Source organism: Typopeltis vanoorti, chromosome 22 (assembly GCF_054136105.1).
Source record: "Typopeltis vanoorti isolate ZY-2024b chromosome 22, IOZ_Tvanoo_1.0, whole genome shotgun sequence".
Lineage (NCBI taxonomy): Eukaryota > Metazoa > Arthropoda > Arachnida > Uropygi > Thelyphonidae > Typopeltis > Typopeltis vanoorti.
Window position 1 is genome coordinate 95368002 of NC_143570.1, and position 14969 is coordinate 95382970.

General features: G+C 35.7%; 1 protein-coding gene across 5 annotated transcripts in view; it reads left to right on the forward strand.

Annotated features, from left to right (window-relative positions):
- Nucleotides 1-14969, forward strand: part of RhoGAP19D (Rho GTPase activating protein at 19D) — a 503360-nt gene that overhangs the window by 453544 nt on the left and 34847 nt on the right. For all 5 annotated transcript variants that reach the window (XM_090412052.1, XM_090412051.1, XM_090412054.1 and 2 more), the window contains 2 exons: nt 970-1059; nt 5423-5548. In XM_090412052.1, the coding sequence (XP_090268178.1) occupies nt 970-1059; nt 5423-5548 (216 nt within the window). The remainder of the gene's footprint in view (nt 1-969; nt 1060-5422; nt 5549-14969) is intronic.

Consider the following 14969-nt stretch of genomic DNA (forward strand, 5'->3'; position numbering starts at 1 on the left):
CCAGCCAGCATGGCATTTCTTCATTTGTACCATCATTGTTTTTAGTTTAATCCAATACAGTATACAATTCGTTCTGAAATTGCAAGCTCATCCTCATTTGTTATAATCTTGTTAACAAGTCGCACCATAAGAAGATGAAGATTGCACATTAGGTCAGAAGCCTCAGTTAGTTTCCTGCATTCTTTTTAGACTATATAGAGGTCTTGTTCCACTTCTAACTTTGATCCTAAGTGGCTCCATTTTGAATGAAGACTAAAGTAAATCTTCTTTCAAAATGACTTAAACTGAATGACTTAAAAAAAAAAAAAAAGAAGAAGAAGAAAAAACTCCAAGTCCTGAAGCTAGCATGCATAATAAAATTTTCACTCTCTTTGATAGAATCATATAAGAAGTTTAATTGTCATATTTTCAGATGTACATGGAGTTAGGCTTCAAAAGCTTGTCAGAGTATTTTCGATAAGCTTTTGAACCCATGATAAAATGTTCCTGATTAATATCCTAATGATCCAGTACATATGAAAAGAATCTGATCAGCTCCTTTAGTAATATCAGTAAGGTTATATGACCTGAACTCAGTGGTGTTGCTAGGCCATACTTAGCTGCTATATATAACATTTCACAACTTATACATGTTGCTTCTAACTTTAACCTCTGTTCCCATTTTCTGTGGCATAACTATGCTTACACCGTTTTTGTATACCCTTGTAAATTACAGTATTGATGAAACTAGTGAATTTAATAACATAATTTGATCTTTTTTTTTTTATCATCATCAATGTTGTTTTTTTCTGATAAAGAAAAGCAGTTACTAACATGCATAATAAAATTTGGCTCTCATTGATAGAATATATACATATAGGAAGTTAAAGTTTTTTATTTCTTAAATTAAATTTAAAGTTAAAATTGGTGGTATATTTGAAATGTTTCTTGTATAATATATCTTATGATTACTTTTTTAATCTTTTCTAGTCCCATCAATTACCAGCCCACCATCTTGAAACACTCAAGTTTCTCATACACCATCTACAAAAAGTAGTTAGTCACTCAGACATCAATAAGGTAGTCTTATTTTACTTATTTATTTTGCTGAAAAATATCATCTTAAAAATTTGTCTTTTTGCACTTGAAGTTTTGGATAAGCTAATTAATGATACCATATTTGCAATTATTGGTTATCGGCAAATCTTATGAACACTAACCTTCTTCAAATGTGTTACTAAATCCAAGATGTTGGACACGGGACGTGCTTTAAAATCGCAAAAATCTTAGTCACTTGATTTGTCATCTTCAAATATGATCATTGGCTACAATTTACACCAACAGTGACATAAAGTAATGTTCTTTACATTCTTCCAGGCAAGAGACAAAGTAAATATGGTGTCTTTCAATGTGAACTGTTTCTGAAAATCTGGACACTACCTTCAAAGTTCACACATCGACGCATAAAAAGGGAACGGTAGTTCATCTTTATATTCTCAATGACTTCTTGGTCCATTGGTTGGATAAGGCTTCTTACCCTGAGTAGCAGAAACATAACACAAATGTTTTCCACATTTAAGTTTTCAGCTGGGGGATGGGCTTGGCAATTGTCCAACAGAAGAATCACTTTTCTGTCTGGTGGTAAACCCTTTTCCCTTAAATGCTCCTTCACACTGGGCATGAATACACTATGAAACCATTCTTTGAATATGTCACAATCCATCCACGAGTTCTTTTGTGACTGATAATGGATAGGCAGATTTTTTACATTTTTAAAGCACCATGGATTACGGTATTTGCCTGCCACTGACAATCTTACTTCATACATACCTGCAGCATTTGCACATACCACCATAGTTCTGTGGTCCTAGTTCTGCTTAAATTCCTTTGGCAAGGCTTCCATCGCACAAGCCAAAGTTGACGTGGGAAGACACTTTCATAACTTCCAGTCTCATTGGCATTATATATTTGTTCTGCAGTCATATTATTTCATCCACAATTTTTCTGAAACTGCTCGATACACTTCGTTGGCACTCCTCTGTTTGCCAGACACATCTAACTTATGCATTCCATGCCTTTCTTTGAATCAGTTAAGCCACCCAACTGAAAATCCACACTCACCTTGCATCTTCATTTTCCTGTGCAATTCCTTTGCTTTTTCTTGCAGCATCATTCCAGAAATGCAAGCTCCCTCTGATCTTTTCAGGAAAAACCACTCATATAGCACATGATCTAATTCTTCACATCGGGATCGGTGTGCAGTTTTCTGATTTTCTGCAGCTTTTGTAGATTCTGTTTGCATTACGAATCTCTAGAGTTGACCACTTTGTTTCTTTATATCATACAAAGTTGAACTCCCAACTTTATATTCCTCCATTAATTTCGTTCTGCTGACATATCTCTCCATTTTCTCTATCAGTTTGAGTTTTAACTTGAGAATGAGAACATTTCTCTTACGTTTCACAGGAGTAGCCATAGCGACACCACCTGGGCTAGGAGCATACATATACGAATGCAGTTTGTTGACATGCGTTCTGGTTGCGCAATATACAAAACAACCCACGTGATCTCTCTTAGCCAATGAGCTGCTGGGAGTATTGTGAAGCATACGTTCAGGAGTCGCGTGCCCCATGCAACTTGGCTGTACATACGACAGTGTTGACAGATTGCAAGCCCATTGCATATTTTTCTTATCTCATAGGCTTAAATTTCTAATTTAAATTTAGACCTTCGAAAGTGCCATTGTTTTGGTACTGCCGGTTAATTGGGTGCTGGTTACGACAGATTTTACTGTACTTAGGATGCTGTTGAATCTCAATTCGGATATAAAATTAAATGAGTTATCAGCCTGTGTATTACAAGAATGTGCAAAAGAATTGCCTTGACTAGCTGTAGTCACAGCTCTTCTGGTAAAGTTCGAGGGTAGAATAGTTCCGTTGCATACGGGAAAATAAAGGACTGAGGTAGGAGATTATAAACCACTCAATATCTTGGAAGTGGTGGTACACGTATTGGAAAAGTTGGTCAGAGACAAAATTGAGGAACTGATGGATAAGAATCTGATGCCCTGTGGAAGGACAGTATGGTCTTGTGAAGAGTGCATCAAGTCTAGGTAATATACTCACCTTTTATAATAGTTAATATAATAATTGGACAAAGGATATGGCTACACGATGATACTGCTGAATTTTGTGAAGGTGTTTAAAGACAGGATACCACATGGAACTCTGTTAAATAAATTGATTTAGTGGAACGGATTGGATACAAGAGTGGCATAGAGAGAGAGATATCAAGTACTACTCTTTGATATCTCTCTCTCTCTCTGTACAGCAGCAGAATCCAGAAGGCAAGTGACTAATGGTGTGCTGCAGGGCTCTGTGCTTGAACAATTGCTATTTTATTATTATTATGTGATACTTTATTTAACTTGCACATTAATGATATAGGAAATGATTTGAGAGAAATTATCCAGTTGTTTGCTCAAGATGCAAAATAGCAATTGTATGTGATGTAGAATGATTTAAATAAGTTGACAGTATGGGCAAAAGATAATAGGTACAGGTTAATATAGAAAGTGTAAAATTATACATTTTGAGATGAAAATATACAATCCCTGTGTGCCAGGAATTGACTAACTCGGGAACCTGTCAAAGATAGGCTTAGAAAAAAGTTCCTCCAGTCAGCGACTAGACTTGAACTTAAGTCTATCTTTGGGTGGCTTAGTGCAGAGGATGCAAGCACCATTTCCACTGAGCTACACAGGCCTCACATTTTTATATATCATTCTAAAATAAGCAATGTTTTCATGGTCTCTCTGATGCTAATTTCTATAATAATAACTATACCAAAATTGGTCAAACTACTTGAATGATGGAATAAGGAAGGGGAACCAGGGATTGCTACTTTCTATAAGCAAAGCTACTGTGGATCAGTAGTTTTCATACAATCATTGGTGTCAGTGAGACATGATTAACAGAAGATACTGTGGATCAGTAGCTGATCAGTAGAAGATGATGTGCTCATGGGAATAGAATGTGATGGTTATAGCATTTTTTTCGAAAAGACAGTAAAGATAAAAGAGGAGTTGAGGTATTACTGATGATTTCAAAACCGCTATCTCAATTTAGAACTTGAATTAAAGCAATAATCATAATGGATTGCTGGCCAGGGAATGCAGATAGGGATGATTCTGAAATATTCAGACAGGTGAGCAACAGGAGGAAGATAATAGGGGACTAACTATGGAACTATTGACTGGAAGCAGGAAATATCATTTCTGTGTAAGGAGACAGAATTTCTTCAGCTACTCAGACAATTATCTTATGCAGCATATAGTTGAAGCAACAAGTGGGACTTGAGTTTTAGATTTAATAATCTCATACAGTGATTTTAGAAGATGTCACCACAATGCTGCAAGTTAGGCAGAGTGATCATGTGGTTTTGACATGGGGAGTAGCTAGCAAAGTACAAGCTTCATGGAACAACAGATATGTGTGGAATTGCAAAGCAGGGTACTATGATAAATTAAGGAAACAGATTGGTTATGTGCAGTGACTTGGTCAGTTGGAAGGGAAGGAAATCAGTAGTGCCTGGGATTTGGTCTGGAATCAATTACTTTTGGCAGTGTTAGATTGTATTCCTTAGGTTTGGAGGATAAATAAAGTAGGAGTGAAATGGATGAATCATGGGTACCAACACAACAGCATTAAGCAAACAAAGTTTGCACTTGAAGTCGCTTCACAACTGGAAAAACTTTCATCTATCTCAAATCCAGAGTATTTTAGTAATAAGGTGTGATACCTTTTGACTACTTGTATATGGAAATATGACTTCTGCATTACTTCAACCTTGATATCTCTTCTGGGTCTAGTTCCTACTGATGAGACCTCAATAAAGGTCGAAACCAGTCTGGGTAGTGGCCCTTTCCATAATCAATGCATTATGGGATACTAAGGCAATTGATCTGAGATCGTTAGCTTCTATATATATACAAGTAGCCCAGTTGTGAAGTGACTTCACATGCAAACTTTGTTTGCATGTGAAGTCACACATGTGATGCCTACACTTGGATAAAGGATGAAACCAAGAATATAACTTCTTGGCACCTTTAATTTATAGAGGTATGTATTCTTATTTGAAAATTCTTATCAAAATAGCTTGCTTAATTTAGAACTTATATTCCTAGCCAAAATCAAATCCTAATAATGACTTGAAGCTAAAAAAAAAATTCTGGTGTTTTGAAAATTATCTGTACCAGCACTTAAATTCACCTTACAATTAACTATCCTTTTGATTGATGCTACCACACACACACACACACACAACACATTGTACTTTTCTCAAGTTAATTGTTTTAAAAAATTACAAAATTTCTTGCTAAATGAAGAAACATATATTCTAAATTCAAAGCTTATTTTTACTATTATTTTATTTTTATTTTTAGATGGAAGCTAGAAACTTAGCCATTGTATTTGGTCCAACACTTGTAAGAGCTGCAGACAGTAGTATGATTGCAATGGTAACTGATATGTCTCATCAGTGTTACATCATTGAGGCCATGATCTCATATGTAAGTAAGATTTTCTCACAGTAAGCTACTGCATAATCCAAACAACATTCTGGAATAGAAGTTTAATATTAGTGCCTCCATATTCAAATCAAAAAGATGTATAAGGACTTTTCTTCTGAAATAACTTAGCCAGTTTTGTATATAAATGGCTGGTTTCTCTTCCTTAAAATTGAAGCCTTATCTTCCTATCACCACCACAACCCAGTATGTTTTCAGGCCAATTTTTAAATTGCCTGAAAACATATTCATTCATAAGCATAGCAGACCATGATAATATAATTAGCCATTTCTGTCATTATTAAAATTAAGTTTTACATAAATATGGTTTGAAATAATTTCTTCTCTGATGGCTTGGAGTCATATTCTGATTTTTCTTACTTACAATCACCATATGAGTTTGAAACTATTTAGTAGTTGGGAGTCCTCATATTACTTAAATGGAGTGAGAATTGGTGTTAACATGGGATCATTACTGCAATTAGTTAATCTCTGAGTTGCCTTTTACTACATTTCAAGTAGTAAAGTGTTACAAGGTAAACAATTAGCATACAGTCTTCTTTAAACGAAAAGACAGTGAACAATTACAGAATGAAACTAATTAAATAACCATGTTTAAAATTGAAAAGTGATGTTTCTGTTTCTATATATAAAAAATAAATTAAAGATGGTGGATATAGAAAGCTTTCACAGGATTCTTTGAATAATCCGGAAAATTTAAAAGAACTCTGTATGACAGAGTGCCACATCCTAACGTTTAATATGGTCATTAGAGTTAATGCCAGAGTCACTTAAACTGGACATATTCAGTTGGTAGAAACAGATGTAATTTATGTTTCCCATGCCTAACCTCTACAATACCACCAGTCTGACCATCATTGTAGTCACATGAGCAAAGAATGTGGCATACCAAGTAGAGACCAGAGATGTCCTTTGCTCTTTAAAATATGAGCAGCTTTTTCAGAAATGTGTTTTGATGTATGGAACAATTACATGATTCTAAATTGTATCAGAATGGTGTTTAGGCAAATAATTATTTTGTATTTTATTAATAATAGATATGTGATAACCATTTAAACAGAGATAAGACTGTATATAATCATATTTACATATTAATATATCATCAGAGCAAATACCAAGAACTTGATTGGCAAAGGTTTTGGTGATTGGCTAGAAGCATAAATTCTGATCGGAATCTATATGAATATATTCAGTATCTTCTAGTGAAAGCAGGCTTTCCGTAGACGAGAAAATTTAGATAAGGTAAAGAGTTATAATTTTCAGATAATAATAACACTTTCATGTTAGGCTATGTTTTGCACACGTTGCACATCTGGTAGTAGTTTGCTTAAGATTATAACATGTCACTTTCACTTTGGACAGGTGGACACATTTTTACACATTCTGCAAGATATATAAATATAATGCAAGCAATTCAGAAACAGAAAAGTAAATGAGATTGTAATTGTAGTAGGCACTAATGACTTAAATAGCGATAAGTTCAGTATGAGAAAGGACATGAAAGGGTTGATGGAAGAGGTGAGAGCGAAGAGTGAGAAAATGAAAATAGTGAGTGTTACCTCGATATGATAAAAATGAATTAAGAAGAAGAAAATGGTAAATCATTCGATGCGTAGGCTGTGTAGAAGAAATGGATGTGAGTTTTTGGATGTTTGGAGTGAATTCGAAGGAAGATTGGATTTGTACAAGAGGGACGGCCTACACTTGAATGCATTTGGCATGGTGAGAAGTCTTGAAAAATTAATTCAATCTAACACAGAGTCAGGGAAACTGATTCTGATTTGAGGAATCATGAGAATTTGTGTGTAAGAGCAACAGTGTTAATGATGGGAATAGTTATTATTATGGAAATGATCATGAAGAGAAAATGATTCTGTGTTTGTCCAGTTTGGACCTATCAAGCATGTGTAATGATGTCTGCATAAGTCAGGAACTAGATAAGAACAGAAATCTGCAAGTTGTCAAACTGTGCCATGCAGACCACAGACAGCTGTGTACAAAAGAGCATGCAGGTAATTGATTATGTCTATATGTGAATGCTAGGAGTATCAGAAACAAAGGAGTAGAGTTTGTTGTCTTAGTTAATATATTGGGACTTCATGTTGTAGGCATTACTGAGACTTGACTATCAGAAGCAGAGTACTAACTGGTATCGGGTGCAAAGAGTACAGTATTTTTAGGAAAGATAGACAGAATAAGAGAGGAGGTGGTGTGCTGTGCTGCTAATGATATCAAATGTCTTGAATTCAGTTAGAGTTGAGACCTATGCCTGCAATACTAGTAACACTTTTTCATGTGGCAGTGAGTTTGAAGCCATCTGGTGTGAGGTAGAGTATAACAAGATTAAATACATAGTGCAGTGTTGTTACAGACCTGGTGGATCAGTTGTTAGGGACAAATAAATATGATGGGTGTGAAAAGAATGATTATAATGGGAGACTTTAATTAGGTAGCTTTGAAATTGCATGAGAAGAATGAAACTAAATTTTTTCTTTTAAGGTTACACAGTGATCAGCATTCATATTTATAAATTTAGGGACACAAAAACACGTGTTGAACAGATTATTTTATTAATTACTAATAAAATAAAACTTGCGTTTCAACCACTGTATCGAGGTCATCAGAAGGATACAAGTGTATAAGGAACCAAGCTACATGCTCTAGCCATGTATACCGGTAAACTAAATCTACGTAGTTAATTAATCCTTTTCCCTAGCCTGACCTCTAGTGATAAAAAAAAATAAACAAATAAAATAAAAAATAAATAATTTTTTTTTTTTTTTTTAATTAAAAAAAAATAAAACTACAATAAAAACTACTAAAGTCCTCGTATTAATATTCTTCTGGATTTGTAATTGTTATAATATGATTTCCTTCAGTTGCTGTTGAATGTTACAAACACTTCACCAGGTTGTCTTCTTGTAGTGGGATTTTTCTACAGCTAGTTTAGGTTGTTATATAGGTTGTAGATGGGTCCTCCACATTCTTGGAATGGTTAGACCATCGTTTTTGTTGAGATTTGGGTTATGTTTGAGCATTTCACATAACTCTTTAAATTTTCTCTCAAACCAGGTTTTGGTGCGGTGTAGGGACTTGGTATTTTTCCAATCAATTCTGTGGTATGTTTGGAGTGTGTGGTCAAAATGGAGGTATTTTATGTGTTGTTTGTATTCGTCTTGTCTGAATGGGATAGTTCGCCCTCTTTCCCCTATGTATGGTATGTTACATGTGCATTGTATTTTGCATACCCCTGGGTGGGCTAGGTGTGGAAGAGGATCTTTAGGAGAACTGAGTAGGTGTCTTAACTTATTCAGGGGTTTAAAGATGGTTTTAATGTTGTATTTGCATAGAAATTTTTTTTTAGAAATGCCTCTAACATAAGGAATGGCAATAGCATTCCTGAAATCTTTTTTGTTCTTACTGGTATCTTTGTGGAGGATCTTGTGAATAGTTTTTTTACTGATCCATTTTTTATAAATGTTTGGTTGATGATAACAAATAGTTAGAGCTCTGTGTTTAAGGGTGCTTATGACACCTAGTTTTTGTGTTAGGTGGTGGTAAGAATTTTTGTTTATGTATTGGCCTGTGTGTGTATAGGTTTACGGTAAACTGAGAAAGAGAGAGACAGCCAAAGGGAAGACGTGTGACAAGTGTGTCTAGGAATGGAAGAGAGTTGTTTTTTTCCATTTCAATGGTGAATTGGATACATTTGTGTTGTTTGTTTAGGTGGCTAAGGAATATATTTAGAGCTTCACGGCCCCACGGCCACGAAACTCTAAATACATCCTCCCCCTTTCGAGTTATCAGAATTCAAGGAGAACCGGCCTATTGGTCCAGAACATGGGGGGGAGTTGGATGCCATGGTGCCAGGAGGACCCCTTTCGAGTTTTCAAAATTCGAGTCATCAGAATTCAAGGAAAACCGGCCTACCAGTCCAGAACATGGGGGGGGAGTTGGATGCCATGGTGCCAGGAGGACCCCTTTCGAGTTTTCAAAATTCGAGTCATCAGAATTCAAGGAAAACCGGCCTACCAGTCCAGAACATGGGGGGGGGGGCACTGTAGGTGGAGCCCCCTAGTATATATATAAAAGGAGAATACAGCTGATTGTGAGAATTACAGATGAATTTCACTACTGAGCGTTCTAGATAACATTTATGCAAGCATACTTGAAAAGAGGTTGAGAAAGATTGTGGAAGAGAAATTTGGAGAAGAACAATCTGGGTTCAGGCCAAAATAGAGGTTGTCAAAATCAGATTTTCAGTTTAAGACAAATACTTCAGAAATCATGATAATGTGACAAGAATCTGAACTTTAGTTTTGTACATCTGGAAAAGGTGCACAGAGAAATGTTTTTCAAGGCACTACAGTTATATGGAGTAAATGGAACATTATACTGAGCAATATATATAGTCTATGTTTAAGTTTGCCAGTCAGCAGTATGAATTGAAAGAAGATAGTTTGATGTAAAATCAGGGTAAAACAAGGATGCACATTATCTCCACTCTTATTCATCATCTATATGGATCACATTATGAAAGAAAGTGGTTAGGCCTGCTAATTGAATTGGTGATGTTAAAACTTAGCTTTTTGCATTATGCAGATGATGTTGTCCTCTTAAATTCATCTAGTGCAAGTCTACAGGATTCATTAACTAAATTAAAAAACAGCTGTAAAACATTTGGCATGAAATTCAGCAATAAAAAGACCAAAACTATGAAAATAGGCTGGAGCTAAGAAAACTTCAGCTGCATTCTGAATGGAGATCCTATAGAACAAATAAAATATTTAAGCTGTTTAGGCACAGTTTTTAGTAAAGATGGCAGGTTAAATCTGGAAACAGACAACAGAATAAGCAAAGCTGGTATGGTGGGCAGTATGGTTGCCAGCTGAATAATTTTATATGGAATAAGACAGAAATTAGCCAAAACACCAAACTAGAAAGTAAAACACCAAACGTATGCAAGAAAGTATTCAAACCAGTTTTAAGTTATGGATCTGAGAGCTGGGTCAGAAATAAAACACTTGATCAAAGACTAGAGACTGCAGATATGAGGATTCTGAGAAGAATTAGGAGAGTGAACTGATGGCATCAATGGCAGAATCATATTGAAAGTCAAGGAGCTTGACATTATTAGCATTCAAGAATGTGCCAGCAGAGCTAATCTAAGGTGATATTGACCACTTAAATAGAATGGATGAGGAAAAGTTTGCAAAACAGGTGTTTGATGCCAAGATGGCAGGAAAGAGACCCAGAGGAAGGCTAAGATCTAGGTTGATTGATTCAGTTGGAAGTGCAAAATGTTAGATATGACAATATTGGAGTGATCACAAATAATATATTGATTTAAAGGAAAATTGTTCATAGGAGATTAATAAAAATTTAAACTTAATTATTGTAATGCTGTCATAGTGACCTGATATGTATTGTAGTGCTGTCATAATGACCTGATATGTCATAACCTGAAATGTACACATCATGAAATTGATGATGATCATATTTCCATATATGATTTTATATGGAAATATGACTTTTGCATTACTTCAACCTTCGTATCACTTCTGGTTCTGGCTCCTACTGATGAGACCTCAACAATGGTCGAAACTGGTCTGGTTTCAGTCTCAGTGTAAATGAGACTGAAAGAAATCCTAGGGAGTTTTTGCGATATGTAGACAGTAGGAGAATTATTATGGGAGGATGATGTTGGTCAGTGATAACGGGAGAAGGATAAACACAGAGAAGAATATAAGAGTAGAGGTATTTAATGAGCAGTTCCATTGAAGTGTTGCATCTTTTTGTGATTGTAATGATGCATACTTGGGAGCAGTGCAAATGGGGGGGGGGGACCAATGATTGTCAACGAGGCCAATGTGTATTGAGAGAATGTTCCAGGGAATTAACAACATCTTTAACTTACATTTTTAACATGGGAGTCTTAGATTAGTCCAAGTTCCAAAGGATTGGAAAGATAGCAAAATTGTTTCACTCCATAAAGGGGATGATAAGACTAAAACTTCAAATTATAAGCCAATCAGCTGGTCTGGAGTTGTGGTCAAGGCATTGGAGAACCTAGTGAGGACAAGGAGCCTATAGAGCCTTGTAGATAGGCTGTCTGATTCAGAACTGAGTTCACAGCAGCAGAATTCTCTTTAATAGACAGCATGGGTTTATAAAGGAAGACTGATGGGGTTGGATAATAGATTAGTGCATTGGATTGAGATTGGCTGCCTGATAGGTATCAGCAAGTTGTGTATGGGGGGGGATGATATTCCAGAAGAGGAAAGTCATTAGTGGTCTGTCCCAGAAGTCTGTTTTGAGGTCATTGTTGTTTAATTTGTATGCAAATGACTTAAATTGTTGTATTCAGTTGCTTGAGGATGATGCAAAGTTGGGGACAGTTAAGAGAAGTAGAGGTGGAACTAGATATACTGTCTGAATGGGCGAGTGTGTAGGGATGTCAGTTTAATGTAGCAGAGTGTAAGATGGAAGCAAAGATGGGATGCAGAGTATAGGATTGGTGGGGATGTTTTAGAGGAGGTGGGAGGGATGAACAATCTGGGGTGATAGTGGATTGGGACCTGAAATTTCATGAACATTTTGCTATAATTGTGAGGACAACACAGCGGATTATGGGAATGATGCAGAGAACACTGACGTGTATCAGGCCACATATGGATTACTATGCACAAGATTTGGTTGCCTGGTTTTCAAAAGGATGAGATGTTAGAGAGGGATTCAGAGATGATTAAGTTGGTTTCTGTTCTCCGGAATGTGGAATATGAGGACTGGGTTGAGAGAATGAAAATTACAGAGCCTAGTGAATAGATGGAAAGGGGGGGGTAGACATGATCGAGATGTATAAGTTAGTATGGAGTAATTACCAGATTAACATGGATGAGATTTTTCATAAATATCTGGAGACGGGGAGACCTGGAAGCTGTATAAGGTGGGTATGAATAAGGGAGCGAGTAGTAGTAGATTTTTTGCATGGAAAGGGTGAATGGAATGCATTGCCTGAGAGTGTGGTGAGAGTAGGGACAGTAAATGCATTTAAGTCATGGTATGATGAATTGTACTTGTGAGAGCGGGACCTCCTTACATGAGTCTCTTGACTCCATGGGGGTCTGTTGATAATAATAAATCCTCTAAGAAGAAAGTCACTAGTGTTGGGATGCAGAGGTCTGTATTGGCACAGTTTTAACTGGTTTGCAGATGATGCAAAATTGGGGAGAACAATGAACAGTCAAGTAGATGGCGTGGCCTTACATGAGGACTTGGATAGATTGTATAGTCAGGAAAGAGGAATTCTCAGTTCAGTGTTTAAAAGTATAAGGTTGTGAAATTTGGTAAGCAATAATGGAATGCAAAGGATACACTCCAATAAGGATTCCAATCTATATCAAGTTATAGATTGGAATCCTTATTGGAGGCTTGAAGTGGCTTGAAAAAAATTCTACATTTTGTCTCTAGAGAAGGGATTCTTGATTATGTAAAAATAAATAAATATAAAATAGGAATTTAAAAAATTCCTTAGCCAGTACTAATCATGCATTATTGAACTGTCATCATTGAACAAGATGATACCACTACATGAGAATCCTTTAATTAAAAAAATAATGGAACCAGCACCACCAGAGAAAATAAAGAAAAAGCTTTCATACCTGATAACAAATAAAAGAGGACTCCAAAAGTTATTAAATTATCTTCAATGGCATTGAATTTGACAATGACTTAGACATTTCTTCTGAGTAGGAAGAAATGGACACTGGCTATCCACACGTTGCAACAAAAAAAAAAGGGGGGGGGGGGGATGAAGACCAATCTGTGCTTTGCTTGGAAAGATCTGGGTTTAAATCCTATCTAGGACACTATCTACACAAGTACTTCCAACTGAAGGTAATTTAGGTCTCAGGTCTGAGTCTTCCTGGAACTCAGATTTTTCATTCTACTCAACAGGCACTGGATCTCATAGCCTTAGTTCCTTCAGCTGTAAATCCAGAACAATGAGATGGATCTGCCAAACATATTGTAGTGAAAGTGTACTGGATTCTGGCAAAACACTTAAGACATCAAAGCCCTCTTTCAGAAAAACATAAGCTAGTGTGCTTTTGACTGCAAAGGATATTTGTAAAGATTCCTATGTCGCAGTATATCATCTGTAAGGACATGACTAGGGATGGACTTGCCTATGGCAGTTGCCATTCCCCTCTCAGAAGAACATCTAATTACAGTATACTTACTACATCTATTTATCACCTGGTGCAGACATATCTTAAGATGTTCTTATGTTGCATTTGTCATACCCTATATTTACTCATAAGGAGTTTAGGAAAAGGAAAACAGAAGTAGTAATAACAATATAGAATTTGTGGAAATGCAAAAGTTAGTTAGTTAGAAAATGATCAAACAAGGGTTACATGGAAGGAAAAAATGGATACCAAAATTGGAAATGAGCAAGGAATAGTACAGTACAACAGAGAAAAAATAATGAAAATATGTAGCAAGTTTTATAGATCTCTATACACAGCAAGAAAAACAGATACAAATCCTTTACTATTAGATGTGGCTGATGGAAGAATTATGGGAAGCCTTCAAAGTGAGCAAAGAATAATAAAAGTCCTGGAGAAGATGGCATATTAGCAGAACACAAAATCAGGAGGTTCACAATTTCATAAAGTCATATTGGATATGTTCAATGATATTTTAACTACAGAAAAATTACAGTGCAGTTACATAAATCCGTGATTATCATATTACATAAAAAGGGCAGCAGAGATGACAGACCAATCAGTTTGCTATGACAATTGTACAAAATGTTTATATCCATTATATTAAATAGGATGACAAGGTTTTTGGATGATTCACAGGATTCAGAGGAAGATTCTCTACAATAGATCATATCCACACTATTAACTAAGTAATAGAAAAGCACATGAATATAACCTTCTGCCATATTTAGTGTCTGTAGATTTTGAAAAAGCCTTTGATTTTCTATATTAGTCAGAAATAATAAACACTTTATAAAGTAACAAACTATCCCAACATAAGGGATAGTTTGTTGGGTAAGGAATAAGAAATTTATATAAGGGAATAATTAGAAAAAAATCATTATAAAAACGATGTATATATACATATAGAGAAAAAGAATGGAGATATTACATCATGATGGAAAATAGCTCAATCTGACCAGAATGTCTGCAAATCATTGTTTGTAGAATTTGATTCTGCAACAATTAGCTCCTTCCTGTCAGTGAACCTGTGAATCATATTACAAAGTGTATAATGCAAATACCGAGAACGTCAAACTGAACATCCAGAATGTACAGCTGCTACCCCACCAAATGAAACTTCCAAGTACAATACATCCACTATTAGCACTTAAGGATCCAAATCACATCCTTTA